Source organism: Rattus norvegicus, chromosome X (assembly GCF_021556685.1).
Source record: "Rattus norvegicus strain SHRSP/BbbUtx chromosome X, alternate assembly SHRSP_T2T, whole genome shotgun sequence".
Lineage (NCBI taxonomy): Eukaryota > Metazoa > Chordata > Mammalia > Rodentia > Muridae > Rattus > Rattus norvegicus.
The window spans coordinates 44,940,210-44,962,042 of record NC_141554.1 but is presented as its reverse complement, the minus strand read 5'-3'; the positions used below and the strand labels follow the sequence as shown (position 1 = coordinate 44,962,042).

The window sequence follows — 21,833 nt, the reverse complement described above, 5'->3', positions numbered from 1 at the left end:
CTAAGAAGCCGAGAGCCACTTAGTCATATTAAAAGCAAGTTGGCTTGAAGTGAAAAGCACAAATCAAAGTAATCCAATGAAGAATATGGTCTTGAAATATAAGCAAGTATGGTTACTGAATTCTGTCTGGCTTAACTGACTTAAAACTTTGTGTGAGTCTAAATCTAACTCCTTTATCACACATTCAAGGGCAAGATTATCGGAGTCCTGCATTTTTAGGGAGTGTGTGGCTACTTACTATGGAAAACTTTCCCTTGCTATGGAATCCACATGTAGAACAACAAAATATTTCCACACCATACCATTTTAGTACTTCTTGATTTTACCCACCCATTAACACAATGTTTTTCTATTCTTCACAGTCTAGGGCATAAAGGTTCCATGGAAGAAGAAAGCAGCTTCTGTCAAAGCAGAGACTGTGTATAGACAGGTTTTATAGACTGTTTTCCTGGGTTGGATTTCTGGTTTTAAAAGAAAAGGATTCCAAGTGTATGAAAGTCCTCACTACAAAGGAGCAGACTACCACCCTGCATGTCTTAGTCATTTAATCAGTATATCGATTATGCTAAAACCCTAGCAATGACGCATGCTTTCCTTTGTATCTTTTACTTAAATTGAAAACAAAACGTTAACTTTCACTCGATGTTTGTTTTACTGTAGAGGAAAGACCCTTTCTTTGATCATAGATCTACTGTTTCTTCCTTACATAAACCACTCAAGCACACTGTTTATGATTTACAATGGTGCTTTCTTGAAAGTGTAGCAAGAACGCGAATATAGCAGTCTCACTCTCAAGTGGGTTTGGTGTTACTCCAACTAATGCCCTCCAATGCTTTGATGAAGGCTCCAACATTGTGACATGAGGCAAGCAGTCATATCCTGACTAAAGTATGTCACGTTTTTAATGCTGGCCTTTGCAAGTACTTCATAAATATAACCCGCCTCCCCCAACCAATTGTGCACATTGTCTTCAAATCTGTACAGTACATTCTTGAAATGTGCTTTACCATGGATGACAAGATTACAGTTGAGTCATTTAGGAAATTATTGAAGAGAACAGAAAATGTTGAGAACAAAGTCTTGGAGGGGAGAGGACCTTACAGCATGAAACATCATGGGTGAAGAACAGTGAACGAGTGGGAGTTTTTCAAAACTCTTGAGGGAAAGTTTGATGTTCTGAATCTGCTCCACATTTCAAGAAATATCTACTCTACAGCTTTTGGATTTTATTTTAAAACAAATTGCTTATCTTTTAGTTGATAGAGGTATGTATTCACTTGTACCTCTTATTTCAGACTAATATGTCAAAAAATCTAATTTTCTAGTTTTAAAGGACAATTCTTTCTGCAAATCTTCTGTAAAAATGCTGTAAGTTTTAAAGTGCCATATTGCATTTCATTCAGAGAAGGATAAGGCCTGAGAATAGGACAAATCAGACAGCAGTTCTGAAACAATCCTATAGAATTTCCTGCCTGCCGTAGGAGAATGGCACACACCAATAATGGCACAAGTTTCTGGGACATTGGAAAACAAAAGATAGAATCAGCGGGAGTGATTGTGGGAGTCCTCTCAAGCAAACATGCAACCTTCAGATAAATCCCAGTAGTTTCTGAAAAAGAGCTAGTGAGTGGGGATAAGAAAGAAGGGGAAGAGAGATCTATGGCTGTGGAATGAGGTTTAGTAGAAACTGCCAGTCCTCAGTGAGCAGCAGGTATCAAAATCTAACCCTTTGGGGAAAAAAGATGCCATCTTATTGTAAGCCATATACTAGAGACTGAGGAGGGAATATTGTTTTCAGAATCCTCCTGGCTCAAAGCCTAGAGCCAAGGAAGGAGAACAATACAAATAATTAAGGGAGTGGTGGAATTAACTTACAGGGAATTCTTTCTACTTTTCTTTACCTGGTGAGATCAAGAGCAGTATTAATTTCACATCAGATAGGTCTTCTATCAGGAAACAGTATCCTTCTCTAGTCAAAGATGACCTATTAGATTTTTTTTCCATTTCCAGCTTGGAGAATGTAACAAATTATGTATAGGTTGGGAAGGTGATGGATCAGGTCTGCTGCATCAGGGGCATATTATTTAAAATGAGTAAACTTAAAATAGGAACAAGAAATAAAAGTTACACTGCAGAAAGAAACATAAAATTCCAAGAACCGTCTTTCTTTTTATCCATAGAGAATCTCTATAGATCTTCATCTTATATTGATTCTAAATCATTCATGTTGATTCTAAGTCAAACCTTTTATATTTCTGTTTATCCTGTTATTAAAAAATGCAACTTACATTACACACAATTTGAATAGCAAATACCATACCCAATTTGCAGATGGTAGTATTAAGATGTTGGAAAGTTATTTTGTGTTCAGACATAGAGCAAAGCAATAAAAAAGGCAAGAATATGACTGAATTTTCTAGATGACAGAAGAAAATCTGATCTACATTTTTCTATCAAATTCAAGTTATGAAGATTTTTTTTCTTATGGCTATAATGTAGTCCATAATTTGTCACTCAAATATCACTCCCCTACAATTGTAATAATAAAGCCTCTTTAATCATCTTATTACTAGTGTACTGTATGACACGGTTGACAAAGCACTGCTCTTTTATTACCTTATTGATGCACTGTAATGATTGGATGGTCAAAATGTTTTCAGGCTGCTTTCTTTCCTATCCCTGATTTCTTGAGTGATGCCTTCAAGAAGAAAAAGTGTCAAGTCAGAGTTAATGGCTCATTTTCCAATGTGGCTTTTGTTTGGAATCTATTTTAGAAGCACGTATGTTGTGTTTTCCTTTCCAAAGGTCACTCTCAAAGTATTAAGTCTGCAATTTTAGAGCTGGTTAGAGCTCCCACTAGCCAAGCGAAAAGAACTCTTGGGAAACTGGATTAGTAGAGTGAAAAGGTTAACTTTAAATTTTGATTTGAAAATGTGTCCTTTGTTTGTTGTACTGTTTATGTGACCTTGATCACAAACTCTAAAAAAATCTTTGAGGTTTCATCAGTTTATCAGTCAAACAAATAAGATGATATTAACTTCACAAGACTGAGTGTTGTGAAGAAAAGGTTGTGAACTAATTTCCTCCTTTTCTAACTATTTTACATTTTATTTTTTAGGCAATGTGTGTTTTAATTTTTTGAAATTAAAATACAATTACATACTTTCCCTCCTTCCTTTTCTCTCTCCAACCCTGTTTCCTCTCAAACCCATGGCCTCCTTTTCTTTAATTGCTATTGTTAGACACACACCCATGCAAGCACACACATACACACTGTACAATTTTCCCCTTCAATGTTAGAATGTCCATTAGTGTTGTTTATGTCTTCTTTAGGCAGCCATATTGTTGAGGTATTATGGATGAAGCTTTTTTTGTCGCTTCTAGGAAACACAATCTCACAGCAGATTTCTCCGATCTCACATTCTTTCTTTATCCTCTTTTCTGTGATGTTGTCTGAGCCCTAGGTGCAGGAGTTATTGAGTAGATGTATCCCTAGGAGCCTGACATCCTGTGTTCAGTTGTTTTCTGCATTTTGACTAGTTCCGATTTTCTGGTAATGGTCTCTATCTGTAGCAGAGAGAAGTGTCTTTGATGAATAATATTTTGTATTCACAGATGTCCTGGTGATACTTGAAGGAAGGGATCCATTGTGAAGAGGTTTAAAAATCATGCTGTAGTCCATTATTCATACTATAAATGAGGATAATGAGGCACAGAAAAGGTGTCACCTTTTTAATTAGAAAGAATTTATAACAACTATCAGCTCTGCTTCACTGTTACAAACAACCTATTGGAAAGGGTACTAAAAGTTCTAAAGATAATCTCCAAATAAGAGAATGTTATCCTATACCATGAATGATTAGATTATTAAGGATCACCTTTGTATGTTTCCTTACTGAAAACTACATTTGATTATAAAGTGTATCAACTTGATTAGATAGCTTAACAACCGAGTCTTTCAGAAATAATATTTTATCCAAATTCACTACCAGGACGGTACTTCCTATATATTCATAATAAATGGGTTGAATGGGGTACTCTAAATAAATGTCTTTTTTCAAGAGAAGTCAGGATCTTGCTTTGTAGCCCTGGATGGCCTCAAACAATCCTTTTACCTCAGCCGCCAAAGTGCTGGGATTTTTCTTCTTTCATCTAAATAATAGTGGAGCAAATAGTCTATTGGTCTAATATAGATCATCTTCTCTGAGGCTGTTCACATTGTTTTGGTTTTATTTCAAGCCTCTATGTATGTCATCTAATCTCAAAATTGTCAAGTGTGAAATACTATTAATTTCATTCAGTTTTGACTCTTTGTGGCGCTGGATCAAATTGAGAACACTTTATCACTGAGACACATACCTAGTAAATAGCATTATTTTGTGTCCTCCCAAGAAATAAAGAAATTATTCCAATTAAAATTGTAAGGGGTGACCTGGAAAGATGATGCCTTCCTGAAATTCCAGTTATTGGGGAAGTTGAAGTGGAAGGATCATTTGAGGGTAGATGTTTGAGGCCAGCCTGGGAAACATAATAAGATCATGATCTCATGAGACTGATGAAATATTCTTCCATATTTGCCAGAATGTAAAATATATCTTTCCCTCTGTCTTATGTATCTCTTTTATGTACACACTGATAAAAAATACTTCTTGGCATCAGAATGATGTACCTTTCTTGCTAGTTGTCACCAACACTTTGAAATTTGTTTTCTTCCTGTGGGATCAGTAGTAGTCTAGCATAATGGAGAGTTTTCAAGCCTGCTTTCCTTGGAGCCAAACACAGACCTGCCGTGTTGCATGAATATTGACACTGGCCATTTCCTATGTTGTGGATTAGTCATTACATTGGCAACAAAGCATATATCAGGTATCTTCAAATGGACTTTCACAAATTCTGGTTTATTTGGTGTAGGATGTAAATCATCCACTCTGCATCACCAGTTAACAAAACATTTTTCTCCTTTTGCTTAGACATCATTTTCACTTATATCAAAATGAAGTTTCAACTTTCCAAGCCCATATATCCAATTACTTATAGGGCAACATTTTTATCTTTAGTGGAAAAATGTGTTCTCGTTTTTTTAAATTGTTAACATATTTGAAGACATTTTTGGTAAGTACTAAGCATTTTTACCTTTTGATGTATGCCAAAATATGGGTGAAATTTAAATTTACATTTTATCTTCTCAAGTTCAAATGACCGTGTCAATGTATTCTTCTATACTTTAGTGTTTGAACCATTTCATGTTTACAAGAAGGTATTTCATGCTTGTCACTGAAAGAGGTTAGTGTTTTATCTTAATAAAGGGCAAGAATCCAATTTTTATTTTACAAAAAGGAAACACTTTGATAAAACTTTCCTTTTTCTGTATGTCCTACATATGAGCATGTTGGGAGAAGACAGAGATGCAGGGACCTGAGGTGATCCTGGAGAAGTGACAGGATGTTACAGGAAGGAGGTAGCAAGTTAGAAAGTGTGAAAGCACCGTCATCATTGTACATATAAAGGGAACTGACAAGAACTAACTGTGGAATAGCTTCTGTGGATGCTTTTCCCTCCTTTTCTATCATTACATGTTCCTCCCTCATCACTGAAAGGGGAATATGATGTGCACCATAGGAGGGCAATGGCCAGAACAAACTGTCTTCAAAAAATTTTCCATCCAATAAGGAATCATAAATTCACTGTGCAGACCTAAAGATGGATACTAGGAATGTATAATAAGTGAAGTGAATTTCCCCTTTGCATATTTTGTGCTGTTGTTACAGCAATTTTCCTTAGATAAAAAGCTTTGAAGATGTACTTTTCAGAAGCATTTTCCTCACGATGATTGCTGTCTTAGAATGTCATGCAATTTCTTACTATTCTTAAGCTAAATATACCTTGTCTTTTCTCTTAGGCCAATATTAATATTCCAATGGGAGCCTTTCGTCCGGGAGCTGGGCAGCCTCCCAGAAGGAAAGAGAGTACCCCTGGAACTGCGGAGGTGAGAAAGATAGCTAATAGAGACCAGCAAGGCCTGTTTCCTCCAGAGTCCTCCCAGAGGCAAGGTTTCTCAGCAGAGAAAGTCTGTGCCTCCCTGCCATTTCAGCCAGTGTTAAATATTTAACAAAGATGCTTGAAGATGCCAACCTTGACTTCCAGTTATCAGAATTGATTTTGTGCACAGGGGCTTTTGGGCTAGTGCTTGTCACTGGTTTGGTAAGTTTACACTCACGTTCTATGATTAAATTGAGCAGGTTGTGTGTGGTGGAGCAGGCTTCTGATGGGAGATCAAGCTCAATTAGTGCTCAGTAAGTAAGCACATTAAATTACTTTCAGATTCAAACAATCATCTTTATCTTCCTTTGTGGGGCCCGCTTGGCCTTAGGAGAACAAGCTGAGGTGGGACACTGCATCAGAAGCAGATCAAAAGATTGATGAAAAGTTAGCCTTTTAATTCGCTAACTATTCTGTGTTTCATTAAGCACTGAAAAAACTTAACTCTTATTTACTTTATAAACTTACTATATAATTCTCTGGCAATTAGCATATGTTATACAGCAGCCAGATAAAGAATTTATTGCTAGAGCTCCCTTCTCTGGCCAGCCAGCCAGGAGCCATTCTGCAGACCAGACTGGTTAACTCCTTGCGAACCAGAGAGGAAAGAATCACTTGCAGAAAAAATAAACACACAAAAAAGCAGAAAATGGCTACATCACTACATTGGATGGATGGATGGATGGGTGGGTGAGTGACACAGAGCCCCCCCCCAAGCCAAACCATCACCCCATGTCATCTTTATTTCTTTTCTCTGGTCTTTTTATAGACAGAAGTCCTTAGAAAATTGCCTCATAGATAAAATGTTACATAAAATGGGAGTTACAGAGGATATTGATACTAAGTTTAAAGCAATGTTTCATTCTCTGTGTTCATTATAAGTTCAAAGCAAAAGTTTCATATGGCCTTACCTTACCACAGCTCACACCTGTGGCTTCATCCTTGGACCTGAATGCTTTTCCTTGAATATGAATTTGCCCCAAGCCTATTTCTCTTTTTAGTATAATTATGGAAGCTCACTGTATTTCTTATTATGTAGCCTTCATTTACTATTATGAGGACTGGACACATTCTATTCTTGATTCTAACTTTGTTACATCTTTCTAGTAAAACTAAGACTACTTTTTTTTTCTTTTTCTTTTTCTTTTTTTTTATTAACTTGAGTATTTCTTATATACATTTCGAGTGTTATTCCCTTTCCCGGTATCCGGGCAAACATCCCCCTCCCCCCTCCCCTTCCTTATGGGTGTTCCCCTCCCAACCCTCCCCCCATTGCCGCCCTCCCCCCACCAGTCTAGTTCACTGGGGGTTCAGTCTTAGAAGGACCCAGGGCTTCCCCTTCCACTGGTGCTCTTACTAGGATATGCATTGCTACCTATGAGGTCAGAGTCCAGGGTCAGTCCATGTATAGTCTTTGGGTAGGGGCTTAGTCCCTGGAAGCTCTGGTTGCTTGGCATTGTTGTACATATGGGGTCTCGAGCCCCTTCAAGCTCTTCCGGTTCTTTCTCTGATTCCTTCAACGGGGGTCCTATTCTCAGTTCAGTGGTTTGCTGCTGGCATTCGCCTCTGTATTTGCTGTATTCTGGCTGTGTCTCTCAGGAGAGATCTACATCCGGCTCCTGTCGGTCTGCACTTCTTTGCTTCATCCATCTTGTCTAATTGGGTGGCTATATATGTATGGGCCACATGTGGGGCAGACTCTGAATGGGTGTTCCTTCAGTCTCTGTTTTAATCTTTGCCTCTCTCTTCCCTGCCAAGGGTATTCTTGTTCCCCTTTTAAAGAAGGAGTGAAGCATTCACATTTTGATCATCCGTCTTGAGTTTCATTTGTTCTAGGCATCTAGGGTAATTCAAGCATTTGGGCTAATAGCCACTTATCAATGAGTGCATACCATGTATGTCTTTCTGTGATTGGGTTAGCTCACTCAGGATGATGTTTTCCAGTTCCAACCATTTGCCTACGAATTTCATAAACTCGTTGTTTTTGATAGCTGAGTAATATTCCATTGTGTAGATGTACCACATTTTCTGTATCCATTCCTCTGTTGAAGGGCATCTGGGTTCTTTCCAGCTTCTGGCTATTATAAATAAGGCTGCGATGAACATAGTGGAGCACGTGTCTTTTTTATATGTTGGGGCATCTTTTGGGTATATGCCCAAGAGAGGTATAGCTGGATCCTCAGGCAGTTCAATGTCCAATTTTCTGAGGATTCTCCAGACTGATTTCCAGAATGGTTGTGCCAGTCTGCAATCCCACCAACAATGGAGGAGTGTTCCTCTTCCTCCACATCCTCGCCAGCATCTGTTGTCCCCTGAGTTTTTGACTAAGACTACTTCTTAAGACTTTCTTCCTAAGATTATTTGAATCAAATCAGGAATTCTATAAAACCATTAATTCATCTAAACAACATTAATTAATCTTTATGTTCATCTTCATGTTGATCTGCAGAAAATCTCAGTAGGGTGGGCTAATGACCAGGGATTATTATATTAATTTAATAATGACAGGAAAGGCATATCAGCTGCAAGAAACAATTTTGAGATGAAGTCTCTTTGGGACCTTGACTCTCAGAGGTCACCCATCTTAGACAATGCAAAAGAGGTGGAGCACCACCTCCAGGAGAGCTAACTGCTGGCCTTAGCCTTCCCTAGATGGCTCCTGACATTTCTTTGAAAACAAGGCTTTCCAAAAGAGTCTGTTTAGACTCCCTCTCTGTATTTCCCTCTCCTATTCTTACTCCCTGACCAATTCAAATATGTTGCTAAAATAGAGACTAAAACTAATAGTTGTAAGAAACAGGAACATGAACCCTTCCTCAGGTGTTAATGTATTTACTTGCATGTGACTTTTCTGCTGAAATCTGGGGTCTGATTCTGAGAGGGGTGGGATTAAGATTTTTGATCATCTATCTCTCATCATTACAAAAAGTACAGCATTTAAAAAGGTAATGATTTCTATGTTTTTTCTATTTGGCCCACTATTTCAAAGTTTGCTAAGGTGACTTTGGCCCTGATTATGAGCTTAGGTCCTCAGCTTTAGCCTCCAATTTTGGGACGTTTAGAAGTGATGGCCACGGGACTCTGCCCTCACCTCCTTTAATTTGGCATTGTAGTATTTCTTTTCCCACCTACCTTCCTGTATCTGTCACTACTATAATAGCTAGTCACAAGGTAGCTTGGTCCTGCTTTCTTTGTGAAATTGGCTGATCCAGTGCTGAGGTGTGGGGAGGTTCACGTCTTCCTTTCCCTTAGTGGAGCGGCAACCTTGGGTTCTTCCCTATACAACATAAATATCTTCCTTTGGAGGTTAGGGAAGCACTTTCCTTGTCCCTAGTCTGATGGTTTGGACACACTGTACAAAACTACCAAGGACCAACTTGGTTTGTAACCACATACATTCTAACCACTCATATATTCAAATGGCCAGTTGATATTCCTCATAGGGTAGAGAGGATGAACTATCCATAGAGATCCTGAGACCCTAGAGATGTTCCGTTCCACGCATTGTGCTACTCTTTGGGGTTCTTTTGGTAGAATAGAGGGCTAAGGCTGTTCCTTACCCAATACAAGCAGATAGGAACTCTTAAGGTTAATGGGTTTGAGAAAGCAAACTCATGAGTCAAACTCTGGCTTGGGTCTCTGAATAAATTTCCCAGAGAAACACTTCAAGGGGAGTAACTGGATAGCTTGTCTTAGCTGTTAAGTGTACATTAAATAGGATTTTTGTCGCTTAACTTGAGGTCCTGACTACCTTCTGTGGCATAGTTTGAATGAGGAAATTGAATATGAATCAGAATAACTTCCCTATTTACATTTATTACTGTTATCTGTATTTGCAAACTAAGAATTGTTTACATGTTTAGATTTAGAATTCATATTCAAACCTCACGTTAACAGAATTATAGTAGGATGTGTTATTTGTAGCATACAGTCAGTAACCAGTTCAGCTCACCTCTTTCCTAGCTAGTTAGTGCCCCAGCTAAACTCGGTCTTTCAAGCTTGACATCCTCTAAGAGGTAAACAAATGGATGGGTCTTAGCAGGAAAACAGCCTGAGTCATTGACTGACCAATTCTGTGAACACTAGCCATACCTGTGGCTTCTGACCAGTCCTTTGCTTTGCCTGAAGCCATGAACTGCATTCTCTGCCAGTGGCTTGTTAGACATAAGCGTACTTCTGGCACAGGGGTCTTCTATCCAAATTCTTTTGTGCAAGAAAAGTCGCTGCTTGCTTGAAGTTATCTAAGGGTACTGTTATTTTCCTCTTGTCCCTTCACAAGATTCCAACATGGTATTTAATTCTAGTCTAGTGACATCTTAGTTGTAAGGTTTTGGACATTTTTTTTTAGATTTTTCTTCCCTTAGTCTCAATGATGAGACAGGGATAAAAGCAGATGTGGAGAGTTGGTGTGAGAATTAAATGTCTTAACACATGTACCTTAGAACAGCTAGCAATTGAAGTGTATGCTATATCAACATGAAGTGTTTCAACAGGGAGAATATGTAGGTCAAACTCTATTGCCTCATGCAAGAGAGCTTGGGGAAAAACTCAGTAGGGTATTTGCTAGTAAAGAAGGGCAGTCAGATGAGGTAGGTTGGAGTGTACTTCAAAGTATGTGATACCTAAGGTGGACATTTCCTTTCACAGTGCTGTGACTAAAACAGGGAAGACTGCAGTGGTTGGTAAGGCTTCCCTCACACTCTCTTCAGCTACATTAATGAATAAATAGACTCTATTTCCCTGCTGAGTTGAGATATCTTCAGAAAGGGCTATCCTCCACTATTCAAGTAGAAGCATCTTCATTCACACTTTAGTTTGCTGTAATCCCATAGCAAGAAATTCACAGAATCAGGGGACTCTGATTTTAGTAATGTTTTCTAAAGCTGGTAGAACTTCAGTGTAAAAATGTTCCCTGCTTCCCAAACAATGCCATATTATCAAATTATTAAATAGAGTGACAATCTTCATTAAATACCACCTTACTAAATCAAATGCCAAGCCTTGTTGTAATTAAAATAAAAAGAAAAGAAAAAAGCAGTCCATTGAGGTCTTAATAACTTGATAGGAAGATATCTAGCATTAAACATTACCATCATTAATCTGTGTACATTCACCGGCCCCAGACACATAAGTGCGGATATTGGCTGTATGTGTTAAATGTGTGAGCAGTGGAAGTGACTCACCTGGGAACTTAGCAGAAGGATCTGGAAACATTTTTCTCTTCATGCTGCTTTATTAAGATCTACACACCTCCAACAGTGGGAGTATTTATAAGTACTGAAACATTTTTCATTTCATTTCTACACATATTTAAAAAGAAGCAACACTTTACAGCCTTGTTAAAAATTCCTTCCTGAAAGCCAAGCAAAGAACATTCTGGAATACCTGGTTCTTCTAGTAGGGAGGGTGGTGTTACAGTTTTAATGAACTTTTCACCATCTACCCTAGATGATGAATGTGTTTTCATGGAGAAAAGAAGCCAGGCCTATGGCTCTCTACATGGACCTAAAGAAAAAACATCTTCCAGGAATTTGCAGCATCCACATTGAGTCACTTTATCATTTAGTGTGGGTGACACATTAGTTACTTAATCAGCACTGTACTGGCTTCACAGGAAATGACTACAGGAAGTCTCATTAGCCTTTATAAGAGGAGTAATGCTTCAGTCTTTTATGCCTACCCATCCTCCAAAATAAACAACATAAAAGCATTTCTATAAGGGATATCTGATATTTGTCAGAGTTTGGGGGAAACTTGAGTACAGTATTTCTTTATGTGTTAACCAATTTGAGAATGAGACACAGGCAGGGACTAGACCTGGACTAACGGCACTAGTTTTATCGCTGTCTTTCACAGGAAGCAAATATGAAGTTCCTTCTCTGTCTCTCTGTCTCTCTGTCTCTCTGTCTTTCTGTCTCTCTGTCTCTGTCTCTGTCTCTGTCTCTGTCTCTCTCTCTCTCTCTCTCACACACACACACACACACACACACACACACACACACACACACACACACACACACACACGCATAATCACTGGTTTATCCCATTCGTGATTAAACAAGAGTTATGACAGTTTTGCACTGGGGACTATGTTAGTTAGAGTCCTCTGAGAAGCAGACATTTAACATGCAGACTGCTTATTTACTGGGAGAAGCCACCTGTAAGAAAGATGGGAGAGAGCTGCAGGAAGAGTTGTTGAGACCCAGATCCAGGGAAAGAAGAGGGAGGGGCATAGTGGAAGAAACACAAGCCTCAGTGTGGTTTTTATTTTTATTTTTATTTTATTTTAATTGCATTTTATTTACATTTTAAATGTTATCCTGTGTCCCCGTTTCCCCTCCAGAAACCTGCTATCCCCCGTGCTTCTATGAGTGTGCTCCCTCACTCACCCATCCACTTCCTCCCGCCTCCCTATGCTGACATTCCCCTACACTGGGGCATTAGGCCTTGACTGGACCAAGGCCCTCTCCTCCCATTGATGCCCGACAAGGCCATTCTCTGCTACATATGTGGATGGAGCCATGGATCCATCCCTGTGTACTGTTGGGATGGTGGTTTAGTTCCTGGGAGCTCTGGGGGTTTGGTTGGTTGATATTGTTGGTCTTTCTATGGGGTTGCAAATCCCTTCAGCTCCTTCAGTCCTTTCTCTAACTCCTCCATTGGGGATCCTGTTCTCAGTTCAATGGTTGGCCTCAGTGTAGTTTTAAGCTCAACTCTCCAGCCTAAATTTCTCTTAGGAGGTGTCCCTGTGTCCCCGCTATGAGCTCACCTTTTAGTCATTGTTTACAGCAGGTATGGTATTAGTGACCCCAGCATGACAATGAATGTATTTTAGTAACAAGGAGTTAGGGCAATCACTCAGTTACCCCTGAAGTAATCTGATCCAAGGCATAATATTCTGGCTATCAGAGTGATCAAATGTCCCCCAATACTTACTTTAAGGAAGACCGGAAGAACAGACTGGCATGCTATTTTCTTCTGTAGTAACTAGATGGAGCTGTATGCAGCAACTGAGCTTAATGTTTTAGACTCTTTTTCAATGTGTGCTTGGCGTATGCTTATAAGAGGTATGGGTTGATTAGTTAAACAAAAAGTCAAGTATACATTTCAGTCCTTGTCATTGACACGGGGGGAGTCACACACAAAAGGAAAAAGTTGTCGATCCCTCCCTGAAATGGAGACTCCTTTAAAGATAGGAAATTTAAACTACTTCTCAAAGCAGCAGGAAAAGGTTGTCCTCCTCTGTCATTCTCTCCCATATTCAAAGCCCATATTCAAAGATGTGTTCCTTATGTCCTTCTGACCTTATGTTTTCCAAAAGCATCATATGACAAAAGGCTATCATACGATAGCCTCTATACGTCACACAGTTGTGTACACTTCTGGACTAATTAGGATAGCTGTGCCCTGACAGTTCACAGATTCTTGCCATCAGGTATCTGATAATGATAGGATCCTAAATTCAACTCATGTTTAGGAGATGTTTTGGTGGGAAATAGAACTCCACCTAAGTGTTGACAGTATTTATAGTTACTAGACACTGAACTGTTGCCTAACATGTCCTAAGTTATATGGAAGGACATTTTTTTCTCACATTATTTTGCATTCTTGCACAGCCTTCCAGGAATTTTATTGAAACTCTAAGGCTGTGTGAACACTAACACCAGAGGAAGTTGCTATTCTGGAATTGCATTGACATTCTTCCTTCGGTATTTGTTTTCCTGCTATATGCCAGGAGCCACAGAGATCAAATATCCTTGTTTTGGGGTGAGTTGAATTTCTTTCCTCTTTTTTTCCCCAGGGAGCACCTGCTACTCCCGAGGAAAAGAAGCCAGTTCCTGGAATGAAGAAATTCCCAGGACCCGTCGTCAACCTGTCTGAGATCCAAAACGTTAAAAGTGAACTAAAATACGTCCCCAAAGGTGAACAGTAGTTCAAAGGGGTCAGAAGGTGAGTAGAAAAGCAATCTCGTTGTCTAAAAAAGACCATTTTCAAAAGAAAGCTTTCCATAATATGAGTCTCTACCAGGGGTATTCAATTTAGACAGCATCTTGGGTATGTTGTTTTTAGGGGAAAGTCATACCTTCGGGTATATCTTATCCCATAACTGCTTGAAAAACTAGCAAGGCTGTTTGCCTATTGGTTTTTTTCTGATCATTCTTCTAGTTAGGGAAGCTTAGGTTAGGGAAGGAGACCTATGTCTGTCACCACATGCATGTTTCTCCACCATATACCATAAGAACAGTGAACTATTGCTTTGACAAGAGGATCTAGACAAATAATTAACTGTGCAGATAAGGAAGTGGGAGGACGCAGCTCTGCATGCATTCAGGCCTCAAAAAATATGGTAACAGCACTACAGAAGGTTTGTGATAGTCAAGTGTGTAATTGTGATATTTATTTCATACTTCCCTAGACCTTCTAAAGATATTTCCAAAATTTCTTAGAGGAAGAGGGGAGCTGGCTGGTTCTTCCCTCTCTCTATCCCACCCTCTCTCCCTCCCTCTCTCCCTTTCCTCTTCCTTTCCTTCTTTCCATTCTTCTTTTTGTGAGACATATTCTCACTATATTGTTCAGGTTGGCCTCAAACTGAGTATCCACCTGCCTCATCCTCTCAAGTGCTAGGGTAGGAGGAATGTTCTTATCACGCTAATCTTAGAATCTGTTTTGAGTTAAAGTAAAATAGCAGTATGTAGTGTTTTAGCACAATTAAGGCAAGGAAGTAGTAAGAATGAGACAAATTAGATTTCATGGCCACAGAATAAAGCTCAGGAACCTGGATGGGACAAAGCTACCTGAGTGGGAATTAATCTGACAGATAACTGCATGAACTTGTTATTTATGAAATATCAGAACAAACTAATGACTGGGTATCATACTCAGTTCTCTTCGAGTTGCCAAACAGGAACTCTTAAAGGTTTTTGATAAAGCTGTGGAATTTCTTGCTGAAAAAGACCAGAGAAGAGATAGGAACATTTTGTTTTATTTATTTTCACTACCCAACCAAAACGGTTTAAACACATGTATCTGTCTGTCTGTCTGTCTGTCTGTCTGTCTGTCTCTCTCTCTCTCTCTCTCTCTCTCTCTCTCTGTGTGTGTGTTATGTGCATCTATATGTATGGACATAAGTGATTGTGCCATGACTTATGTATGACACATAAGTGATGTGAAGGCCAGAGACAAATGTCTTCTCTCTCTCTCTCTCTCTCTCTCTCTCTCTCTCTCTCTCTCTCTCTGAATGAGATCAGGTCTCTCACTGAACCAATATGACTAATTTGTCTGGCTAGAAATTCCCAGGGGTCTTCAGTTCTTTCCCAAGTGCTGGGGTTCTAGATCTGCATAGCAGTTCTATTGCCAGCTTTTACACGGGTGCTGAGGATCTGAACTTAGCTATGTTCCTGTGGCAAGCACTTCACTGACTGAGCCGTCTCTCCAGGTCCTAGATACATACATTTGTGTGTGTGTGTGTGTGTGTGTGTGTGTGTGTGTGGTGTATGCATGTTAGTGCATGTGTGTGTACATGTATATATATGTATGTATGTGTATGTGTGGAGTGTGTGTGTGTGTGTGTGTGTGTGTGAGAGAGAGAGAGAGAGAGAGAGAGAGAGAGAGAGAGAGAGAGAGAGAGAGAGAAGAGGTAGGGTACCTTCCCTTTATCAATCTCTACCTGTAAGGTTCTTAAACTTTATTTCTTTATTTTATTCTTGTTGTGTGTATGAATGTGAGCACCCACATGCATGTATGGTATGTATGTATAGATTAGAAGGCAACTTTGTGGAGTTGGTCAGGTGGGTTTGAGGCATCAAACTTGGATTGTGTGGCAAATACCTTTATCCATTTAAGTATCTTGAAGATCACTCTGCTTTTTTTTTCTACTAAATTTTGTTTTTCACAATTACATATATGTGCACTATTTATTTCGGTCTCTCTTCCTTCATCGTTTCCTTGCCAGCCCAGTTAACCCTCCCTCTTCCATATAAATCCCTGTCTTATATTTCGTAGTTCTGATTTTGTTTGATGTCTCACAAAGTTTAATCAGGGCCTTCTGTGTGATCCTGAGAACCTGATAACCACCCCCCACCCCCAATGGACGTGTAACTTGATACCGTTTCATGATCCCCAGGGTGAAACTGACTCTGTCAGTTGGCTGCTGATCAGCAGTTTATGTGATAGGACTCACCATGCTCTGTCCTCTTGGACAGCAGACTGTTAGGAAAGCCTGACTTTTTGAACCTGGCTGATGCAAGTTTGTGGTAGTCACTTAGGTTTCATGCTTTAGGAGATGATATTTCACAGCCCTTTCCTCATCTTCAGGCACATACTTTCTTTCCACTCCATTTTCTGCAGAATTCCCTGAGCCTTAAGGGGATGATAAACCTTGGGAGGGGGCTCTTAGTGCTAAACTATTCTTTATTGTCAACATTTTGTTCAGTCATTCTATGTAAGAAGATGCTTCCTTATTTAAAGCAGAGAATAGACTTCAATTGTGGCTATAAGCATAGATATTTAGGACAGGTTTATTGTTATATCAACTCAAGTAAGTAGCCCCCTCAGCCACCTCCCCGCCCTCCATTGAAGGATATAAGAGCACTTCTGTTGTGTGGTTTTTTTTTTTGACAAGGTTTACATTATTAAGCATGAATTTCTTTATAGGAAAAAGTGTCAAATTGTGGGTGGTTGGCTACTCCCATAATAATTGTGCCATCATTACATAGATGGCCATTATTTTGCCTGGAATTAGAGTTTGTAGAGTTCACAAATGGGTTAGACCAATGATGTCTATAGTTTATAGCATCCTGCATAGTGCCATCTAAGGGCAGAACCACCAGGAAGGAATCTTTTAGCTTAGTTCAATATTGATTTCTTACATCTCACCTTGTTTTGTTTTTGAGTTGCAATTAATTGAGTCTTATTTATAGTAGAGAAATCACATTTACCAAGTATATTAAAGAAAAGTACTTAACAGGAAGGTATGTCATAAATATTATCTTAATATTGGGTAATATTTAACTGTAATGAAAATTAAATAACCAAGCTTCACCTTGTTTTTTTGTTTTTGTTTTTGTTTTTTTGAGGCAGAGTCTCTTCCCTGAATCTGAAGCCCATCATTTTTATTAGATTAGCCAGCCAGTTAGTCCATGGGGTCCACCTGTCTCCCCAATCTCAGTGCTGGTTATAGGCATATGCCTCCATGTCTGAATTTTCCATAGTTCTTGTATCCAGATTGGGAACCACATCAGGCAATAGAAACACAGAGATAGCACATATTGCATCCAAACCAAGATATACGGGAATATCTCTAAGAGGGTTTCTGAGCCAAGGTGGGGCAAAGGTAGGACATAGAAAGTGTGAAATTCAACCATATCATTCTGAGGATTCTTTTGGATGAAACTTAAGGTGGCCAGATGTTAACTTAAGAAACTCCAAGAGCCTGATACAGAGACGGGACTAGGAGAAAGGCATAAAAATCCTCATGTGTCTTTTGACCTTTTCATGCCTTTTGTTGGGAATTCCACAGGCTATTAAGGGGCTGGGGAACCTGAAGAATCGCTTAAGTTTGGTGTACAAACAGACTCTATCCATTTGTCTCCTTTGTTATCCTTTCAGATGACAGGTGTTTGGTAAAGAACATTTATAACTAGCTTTTCTGCCTTTTCTTTTCTCAGAACTAAGATGTATAGGTAGAAACTTTGGCCCTTGATGTCAGAATACCGAAGCCTTGGTTGAAAGATAGAGTAGATCAGAGAGTAGATACGTCATGAGTTAGGGGTTTCATCTTTGAAGATATCTGATGGTTGCTTTCATTCACTGAGTAGACAAAAGAGACAATAGCGTTACTTTGGAACAGGAGATAATCAAGGGTAGGGACAATTTTAGGACAATGGGAAGGGATAGCCTCTGGACATATGGGATCTGCAGGACTTCGTTAATAAGCCAGCTTGTTAGAACAAAACAGTTCCTTGAGGGCAGTACAGCATTAACTTTTAGGGCAGAGCAAAAACCAAGACTTTACAACTTGTCTATAATTTCTCTTATTTTTCCAGTGGTGAAAGAGCTCACTGATAACAAAACATTAGAAAGGAACAATGGAAACATTAAGTTGGCAACAATGCAGCAATTATAAGAAAAATGATTAACAGGGGTAAAACCTGAGAAGAATCCTACAGTTTTGCAAACAAACACCAGGATAGCAGCTATTCAAAGCCCTGGCACTGATGAAACTCTAGAGAGAAACCATTATCCCAGAAGTCATAGGGATTCAGCTACTCAGTGGTGAACATGGCACCCTGGACACAGGCTCTGTGGCAGACAGACTTCATACACTTTTGTGCACACGAACCTAGGATCTCTGAGAAAGGCAAAACATTTTTGTGGCTTGTCATTTTAAAATCGATACATATGCATTAATTCAGTACATGTAATCAAAGCAGTGTGATTAGCATGTCTCCTTAAATGTTTGTAATTTTTATTCTGCGAACCTTCACATTCTTAGTTCTATATAATATATGCAATAGTCATTGTAAAGTATTATTCAGCTATATTGTACCATGCTAGAAACCATTACTCTCAACATAACTGACCTTTGGGATATATTACCTAACTTTCTCAGTCTACCTTCATCCTATGTTTCTTAATCTCCAGCAACCACTATTCTACAATCAACTTCTGCAAAAACCAATATTTTTAGCTTTCACATATGAATAGCAACCATATAGCCTTGCTTTTAAAGCAACATGAAGTCCTCCAACTCCATCCATCTTGCTTCAAATCACAAAGACTTTCATGTTTTATGGACAAATACTATTCCACTGTGTATATATGTCATATTTTGTGTATCTATTTATCACTACATACATCATTTCATTTTAAATATGCAAACTAGGCACTGGAGAGATGTCTCAGTAGTTAAAAGGACCTGATGGTTTTGCCTAGGGCCTTGTTCTGGTTCCTAGTACCCATATGGCAGTTCACAATGATCTGTAGCTCCAGTTCCAGAGGTGGCCCCTTCTGCCCTCTCCTTTGAGTGTGCAAATGGTTCACATATATATGTGAAGGCAAAATATTCATAAAATAAAAATATATCTTTTTAAAAATGCAAACTTTTAATAATTCTTAGTAATTCACTTCATAGATTTTGGTATTGTATGAAGACACTTCCATTTTTGCTAATGCAAATCTATTTATCATGCAGACATAAGAAAATATATAAAATCAAAGGAAATTTAATTTTCAGCAACTTGTTTGCTTTCTTTACTTTTATAAGAACATTTATGTCCAGATAAGACATACTTGCTAACCACCAGTCATCCAGAGAGATGTCATCTCTGGAAAAGGAGAACATAAGGTGCTCATTACTCTTAAATGGTAAACAGTACACATCACTGTCACTCTTGTTTATTCAAGTGCTAATTTTGAAAGTGCTGACAGGAGGGCAAATTGTTGTAGCCACATACTTGATAAGAAGGACAATTAGCACCTATTAACAGACCCCCAAAATACATGAAACAAAAACTGACAGAACTGAACTGAGAACTAGACATTTAATAATGAAGACTTGAAATCTCCACATGCAGGTGGGCATGGTTGCTCGTGTCTCTAATTCCAACATTAAGGAGGCTGAGGAAGGGATATTGTCAGGAGTTTGGGGCCAGCATGGACTACATAGTGAGGTTCAGGCCATCTTTGGCTACAGAATAAAATCCTGCCTAAAAGGATCCTACTTTTAGTAAAAGAGTAACAAGAAATAGAAGATCAGAACAATAGACAATAACTAGACCTTACAGGCACATATTGACCAGTCTACTGAACAAGTCAAGAGTATACGTCCTTCTCTACTACACAAGGAACATGGCCTATGATGTAGAATATAAAACAAGTCTTAATAAATACATAAGAATTGAAGTCATGCATAATAAATCAACTTATTTAAAATTATGACTCAATAACAGAGGACAGTCTAGAAATTCACGAACTTATGGAACTCCAAAAACAAACTCTGAAATAACTAATGAGTCAACAAAAATGTCACAAGAAAAATTAGAAAGTATTTTCAGCTTACTGAAATGTATGGGATGCAATGAAATCAGAGTTTATAGAGAGTGCTTTCATTATGGTTGAAAGAGAAGATCTCACATCAAAAACCAAATCAATGATAGCTCTGTATTTGGGTAATATGATTAATATTAAACCAATTTGTGAATGGAAACATTCTTGTGAAGTGACAAGGAATATTAAGCTTAAAATCAACGTATATAGACCCTAAAACAAACCTCATGGCTCATGCTTGTAATATCAACGCTTGGGAGGCTGTGGGGCCGGAGGTTATTTTGAGCTCCAGGTCAGCTTGGGTTAAAGAGTGTATTCTTGCCTTAAAACCCAGAACAAAAAACAACTAAATAAAAAAAAATCCCCCAAGAAACTACTGAAATAATATAACAGAATCTTGGAAATTAAAAGTAATCCCCCAAATAATTTCCTTCCATAATATAACACTTTGACCTACTTCCTCTTATTCCCTGCATGTAAATATAAGGTACAGTACAGCAAAATTGCTAACAATATGGAGATTTAGGGTCCTAAAAGCATGGTCTCAGTTCCTTTCACATTTGCAACTTAGGTTCAATGTCTCTATTTTGTTAATTCACAATAAGCAGAAAATAGCATACCCTGTATGTGCTACCTTTGAAGGCTAGGGGAATGCTTCTAGAAAGAAAACTCTATGTAAGCACAATGCTTGGGCTAGGCAGTGACTCAGACAACGAGAGCTGGTTCCTTTAGCCTCTTTCCCTGACATACTGTCATTCAGAGCCTTTCTACAGGTTTGCATCTTGCTCTTTCCACCACTCAGTTTATCGTGAGAGTGATTGTTTTTATATTGCTTCACAGCCTGCAGGACTAACATGATTTATTTTTCATAGTCTGACTTATCATGATTTCAGAAGACAGAGGACAGATTTATTGATTTAGATAGAACTATATGTAAAAAGGAAAACAAAGCTTCTCCTAATGTCTTCTTTGTCGTTTGCTAGGCTTTTTTTTTTCCTGTCGTCAATTTTGATGTGTTCCCTTTTTTGACCCAATTATATAGGTTCTATTCTTTTTCTCTAAAGGAAATGGCTGGAGATTTTAATTTTTAGTGAAGCTGCCTTTCTTTTTATTTGTAACCTCCTTTTTCTACTCTTTACTCTGTTGGGAGGACAGTTTCTTAAATATTTCTTAACTACATCAAGGTTTCAAGGTTTCATTCAGTTGCTTTGTTGTCTCATGAAGCTTTTGTGCTAGGATGTCTTTACAACTTACATAGAAACCATTGACTCGGGACCCAATTCTGCATATTTGTATACACTGCTATGCAACTTTTCCTGGGCTGAAGAACAGCCATGACTGGCACATGCTTTGCTTTCAATATCGTGGAAAGCTTTTTCTCTGCTCGGTGCTTTATGACCTAGGATATAGGGTGTGTGTGTGTGTGTGTGTGTGTGTGTGTGTGTGTGTGTGTTGTCGTCCCTCAGAGGGCATTTAGCAATGTCTAGACAAATTGGCAGGGTGGGAAAGAAGACAAGTATATTGTTAAACATCCCATAATGTCCAGAACAGCCCCCTACACAAGCGATTATCCAGCCCCAAATGTCAGTGGTGCCAGCAAAAAATAAACCCAATTTTCTGCTTGAGAGATTAATGTCACATCCAGCAAACTTTCTTTTCCAAGCAGTTTCTTCAGTGCACTTTATAGAAATTAAGATGCTAAATAAAAAAGGCATAGGAATTAACAACCTAACATGTATAGTTTTTAG

General features: G+C 38.7%; 1 protein-coding gene across 2 annotated transcripts in view; it reads left to right on the top strand.

The window, feature by feature from the left end:
• The window catches only part of Smpx (small muscle protein, X-linked), a 57,815-nt gene that overhangs the window by 9,755 nt on the left and 26,227 nt on the right, over positions 1–21,833 (top strand). For both annotated transcript variants that reach the window (NM_053395.1, XM_087600912.1), the window contains exons 3-4: positions 5,900–5,986; positions 13,841–13,989. In NM_053395.1, the coding sequence (NP_445847.1) occupies positions 5,900–5,986; positions 13,841–13,972 (219 nt within the window). In that variant the 3' untranslated portion in view covers positions 13,973–13,989. The remainder of the gene's footprint in view (positions 1–5,899; positions 5,987–13,840; positions 13,990–21,833) is intronic.